At 44.6% G+C, this 6,041-nt stretch overlaps 1 protein-coding gene across 1 annotated transcript; it reads left to right on the forward strand.

Annotated features, from left to right (window-relative positions):
- Positions 1-2,796: 2,796 nt before the first annotated feature.
- LOC119962262 (probable G-protein coupled receptor 139) lies at positions 2,797-3,681 on the forward strand. Its single transcript, XM_038790253.1, has one exon. The coding sequence runs from the start codon at positions 2,797-2,799 to the stop codon at positions 3,679-3,681; it is 885 nt and encodes a 294-aa protein (XP_038646181.1).
- The last annotated feature ends 2,360 nt before the right edge of the window (positions 3,682-6,041 follow it).

Raw genomic sequence — 6,041 nt, forward strand, 5'->3', positions numbered from 1 at the left:
CATAAACTACGCATGGGTGAGCCCTGGCTTGATACCAGTCTCGCCCCCACACAAATACGAAGGAAGTCCCAACTTGGGAACTCCCAGCCAATTGGATAGGCTGGCAGCTCCGGCAGTCCCAGCAGCACCAAGAGTGCATTAGTGGTTGCTGACAAGACTGCAACCAGGAAAAAAAGGCCCATGGATCCCAGAATATGGAAAGTATTTTGGGGAGGGAGGGTGTGGAAAGTTTATGGAGGGGGTGATGGGAATGGTGCATTTTATAGAGCAGATGTGTTGGAGTGGGGATGGCTGCCCCCAGATGCACAAAAGGCCCATCCAAAGTTCGTACCACCTTTCTTCCCACTCTGCAGCAGATGGACTGCATCCCAGAGTTCGAAAAGAGATAGCTCAGGAGATTGTGCAGGCATTGGTGGTGATCTTTCAGGAATCACTGAAGGCAGGAAGGGTCCCAGAGGACTGAAAATGGCGAATTTAACATCCCTGTTTAAGAAGGGGGGGAGGCAGAAGATGGGAAATTATAGGCCGGTAAGCCTGACTTTCATTATTGGTAAGATTTGAGAATCCATTATTAAAGATGAGATTGCGACTACTTGGAAGTGCATGACAAAATAGGACTGAGTCAGCACGGCTTCGTCAAGGAGAGGTCATGTCTGACAAATGTGTTAGTGTTCTTTGAGGAAGTCACAAGGAAGTTAGATAAAGGAGAACCAGTGGACGTGATTTATTTAGATTTCCAGAAGGCCTTTGACAAGGTGCCACGTTAGGATACTGTTAAATATGTTAAGAGCCCATGGTGTTGAGGGTAAGATCCTGGCATGGATAGAGGATTGACTGACTGGCAGAAGGCAGGGAGTGGGGATAAAGGGGTCTTTTTCAGGATGGCAGCCGGTGACTCGTGGTGTGCCTCAGGGATTGGTGCTGGGACCACAACTTTTCACATATACATTAGTGATCGGAAGAAGGAACTGAAGGCATTATTGCTAAGTTTGGAGATGACACAAAGATCTATAAAGGGGCAGGTAGTATTGAGGAAGCAGGTGGGCTGCAGAAGGATTTGGACAGGCTAGGAGAGTGGGCAATGAAGTGGCAAATGAAATACAATGTGGGAAAGTGTGAGGTTGTGCACTTTGGAAGGAAAAATGGAGGCATAGACTATTTTCTGAATGGGGAGATGCTTAGGAAATCAGAAGCACAAAGGGTCTTGAAATTCATTGTTCACGATTTTCTTAAGGTTAACGTGCAGGTTCAGTCAGCAGTTAGGAAGGCAAATGCAATGTTCGCATTCATTTCAAGAGGGTAAGAGTACAAGATCAGGGATGTACTTCTGAGTCTATATAAGGCTCTGGTCAGACCCCATTTGGAGTACTGTGAGTAATTTTGGGCCCTGTATCTAAGGAAGGATGTGCTGGCCTTGGAAAGGGTCCAGAGGAGGTTCGCAAGTATGATCCCTGGAATGAACAGATTGTCGTATGAGGAACGGTTGAGGACTCTGGATCTGTGCTTGTTTGAGTTTTGAAGAATGAAGCAGAATCTTATTGAAACTTACAGGATACTGCGAGGCCTGGATAGGGTGGATATGGCGAGGATGTTTCCACTTGTAGAAAAAACTAGAACCAGAGGACACCAACTCAAACTAAACGGACGATCCTTTAAAACAGAGATGAGGAGGAATTTCTTCAGCCAGAGGGTGGTGAATCTGTGGAACTCTTTTCCTCAGAAGTCTGTGGAGGCCAAATCACTGAGTGTCTTTAAGATAGAGATAGATAGTTTTTTGATCAATAAGAGGATCAGGGATTATGGGGAGAAGGCAGGAGAATTGGGATGAGAAAATATCAGCCATGATTGAATGGCTGAGGAAGCTCGATGGGCCGAGTGGCCTAATTCTGCTCCTATGTTTTATGGTTTTGACTGCCTGACTGCCCACACGAACCATTTTATGGCCTTAGCAGCCGATTATTCTGTCAATTGGCCATTAATCAGCTCAAATGGCCCCTTATTAGTTACCGAATATGGCAGGTGGGTTTCTTACTCTGGCACACACCCACTCCCCCATCTTCTATAGAACATAGAACATAGAACAGTACAGCACAGAACAGGCCCTTCGGCCCTCGATGTTGTGCCGAGCAATGATCACCCTACTCAAACCCACGTATCCGCCCTATACCCGTAACCCAAACAACCCCCCCTTAACCTTACTTTTTAGGACACTACGGGCAATTTAGCATGGCCAATCCACCTAACCCGCACATCTTTGGACTGTGGGAGGAAACCGGAGCACCCGAAGGAAACCCACGCACACATGGGGAGGACGTGCAGACTCCGCACAGACAGTGACCCAGCCGGGAACCGAACCTGGGACCCTGGAGCTGTGAAGCATTTATGCTAACCACAATGCTACCGTGCTGGTGGGTAAGTTCAGGGATGGGCTGGAAGGTGACGGAATGGACACCCATCCTGTTGTCCACAGCGCCTCAAAATGCAGCCCAATAATTCAAGACCAGGTTAATAGTCATTTGAAATAAATGGATTTAATTATGGAAAGACAGCAACCCACAGAGCCTGATGGCCACTTACACTCTCCATGTTAGCTCACAGCACTTCCACGCTCACTCTGTATATACTCTGTACAGACCAATGAAATAGACCAACGTACAGAAATAATGGCATGTGTGGAAAAGCTATTGCTATATGCCTATGTTATTACCTATAAGTCTATGTAGTCCATTCTTTCAGGGACCGCTATCTCTAAATTCCTTGTTTTAACCATTTATTCCAGTTAACTCTGTGGCCATTATGATCCTGTCACAAGGAAAGTGTGGACTCTCCAAATGTATCACCTGGTACCTGGTGGCCATGGCAATGGCAGATCTGCTTGTCATTATTACTGATGTGATTCTGTTTACAGTTATCCCTTTTCACTTCCCAGGTACTTACCTGGACACCACTCCTGCTGTTTCTCTTCTAAATGTCCTGCTTTCTGCAGCAACAGACATTTCTGTCTGGTTCACTGTCGCTTTCACCTTTGATCGATTTGTTGTAATTTGTTGTAAGAAACTGAAAACAAAATATTGCACAGAGCAAACTGCAGCTGTGGTTATAATGACAATGAGTGTTATATTCTGCCTGAAAAACACTCCCTGGTACTTTATATATGAACCTGAATATATGATTGGCAATGTCCCCTGGGGATACGTTGTATCAATGAGCTTTTACATTGAAGCTGTCTGGGTAGCATTTGACTTTGCCAGTATGATTTTAACTCCTTTGCTTCCATTTATTCTCATTTTCCTGCTCAATGGTCTGACTGTCAGACATATTTTCGTGACCAGCAGAATTCGCAGGAAGCTACTGAATCAAAGTAAGAGCGAGGTTCATACTGACTCAGAGATGGAGAACCGGAGGAAATCTATAATTTTACTCTTCACCATATCTGGCAGTTTTATACTATTATGGCTGACAAATGTTCTCTATTTCCTTTATTGGCGAATTATGAACATTTATGATTACACAGGTCCCAATGATCCGGCATATATCACTGAACAATCAGGATACATGCTGCAGCTTCTGAGCACCTGCACCAACACCTGTATTTATGCAGTGACCCAGACGAAATTCAGAGAGCAGCTGAAGAATGCAGTCAAATATCCATTCACTGCAATTGTTAAATTAGTTAAATAATTCAAACACTTTTAACCAGAGGTGCATTTCTGTAATTCTGTAGTCTTCTCTTCTTTACCATGCCTCTAGCTCTCCACTTTAAATTGAGTTGACATTCTTCTGTTTTTAAAAAATATGTTTATTGAAATGTTTTTACTGTAGACAAAACAATATAAAACAATTAATTCAAGTTACAATATCAGAAATCACCACAAACAAATAAAAGCACAAATTAACTGAACCCCCCCCCCCCCCCCCCCAAACTAAGCTAAACTCCTTATCAATTGAATATGTCTAGCTCTGTAAAAAAGAAAGTGAATGGCTGCCATCTTAGATAGAACCTTTCTACCGACTCCCTAACGGTGTACATGACCTCCAAATGTAAGAACGACATGAGGTCACCCAACCAAGCCGAGGCACTAGGCGGGCTAGTAAACCTCCATCCAAGAAGAACTTATCTCCGGGCTATTAATGAGGCAAAGGTGAGGACGTCCGCCTTCACCCCTTTTTGCAGCATCGATGAGTCTGGTACCCCGAAAATGGCCACCAGCGGACATGGTCCTGATTTAGTGGTGATCTGAACGAAATATTAACAGGGTAAATAAAGATAAACTATTTCCACTGCTGGGGGACATATTTTAAAACTTGAGGTTAGACCGTTCAGGAGCGATGTTAGGAAGAACCTCTTCACTCAAAGGATTTGTTTGGAACTCTCCCACAAACAGAGTTAGTGCTGGATCAGTTGATAATTTTAAATATGAGATAGATTTTTCTTTAGCAAAGATATTCAGGGATATGGGCTGAAGGCAGGTATATGGAGCTGGATCACAGGTCAGCCATGATCTCATTGAATGGCAGGACAGGCTCAAGGGCTGGATGTCCTATTCCTCTTCCTATGATCCTTAAGTATTCTTAAGTGTCATTAAGTATCTCTGACATGATGCTGAAGAAAGAGACCCAAAAGCTTACTAACTTGGGACAAGGCCAGAACATATCCGGCCCCGAGAACAACGTTCACACCTGTCCTCCACCCTAGAGAAAAGTCCGCTCATCCTCGCCTTCGTCAGATGAGCCCTGTGCACCACCTTGAATTGAATCAAACTGAGCTGAGCACATCAGGACGTGGAGTTGACCCTTTGAAAGGCCTCACTCCATACCTCATCATCCAGAATAGGGCCCAACTCACCCTTCCATTTCACTTTTACCTGATTCAACGGAGTGAGCTCCGCTGATAGTGTCTGGCCGGATATGTACAAAATAATCCCTCCACCAGACCCGGCCAAAGGCAAAATCCTATTCAGCAGGGAGAAGAGTGGTGCCAAAGGGAAGACCGTGAATCTGAAAGTATCGAATCAGATTGGAACCAGGGAGTTGAAATTTCTCCAATAGCTCCTTAAATCTGGCAAATCCTCCCTTCACAAACAAGCCCAAAAGTCCTTCCCCTCCCATGATCTAAACATCAAATCCAAACCCACTGGTAAAATGAGGTGATTATTATAGATAGGGGCCAGCAAAGACATGGAACGAAATTTAAAATGCTGTCTGAACTGCTCCCGGATTCTCAGGGTGAACACCACCTCCCGATTCGAGGAAGATCTTGTCAGAGGGAACGGCAGCGATGTGGTTACAAATGCACCAAGGCTAGAACACTGACAGGAAATCACCTCCATTACCCCCATACAGAACCCGGATCACTGAACCACCCCAGTACCTTCTGGATATTAGCTGCCCAATTGTAAAATAAGAAATTGGGTAAAGTCAAGCTTCCTGATTGCCTATCTCTCTGGATGAACGCCCAACAGATCCTTGGGGATGTACCCGCCCAAATAAATCAGTATACTAATTTATTAATTTTGACAAAAAAGGACTTGGGAAGAAGACTGGGGAGACATTGAAAAAGAAATAAAAGTCTTATCCAAATTCAAGCTATACCCAGAAAGGACTAGAAGATGTCAAGCAGCTTCATTATCTCCTCCATAGAGGATTCTGGGTCCATAAGATAAAGAAGCAGGCCATCCAGGGACAAGGACACCCTGTGCTCCACCCCTACCCAATTTATCCCCCTCCACCTACTCAAAAATCTCAGTTCTTGGCAAGCTGTTCTATTGCCTGGGGAAATGGAAGCAGAGACAATGGACAACCCTGCCTTGTGCCCCCATTCAGCAGAAAGTAGCCAAAATTTAAAGCATTCGTGTGAACACTAGCAGTGAGGGCCCTGTTCAATAAACTAATCCAGGATGTAACATTTGGTCCAAATTCAAACCTCCCAAGAATCTCAAAGAGATAATTCCTCTCCACCCTATCATACGTCTTTTCAGCGTCTATGGAAACAATCACCTCCTGTTCGGGCACCAAATGGGGGTACAGGACAACATTTAACA

This window comes from Scyliorhinus canicula, chromosome 2 (assembly GCF_902713615.1).
Source record: "Scyliorhinus canicula chromosome 2, sScyCan1.1, whole genome shotgun sequence".
Taxonomy (NCBI): Eukaryota; Metazoa; Chordata; class Chondrichthyes; order Carcharhiniformes; family Scyliorhinidae; genus Scyliorhinus; species Scyliorhinus canicula.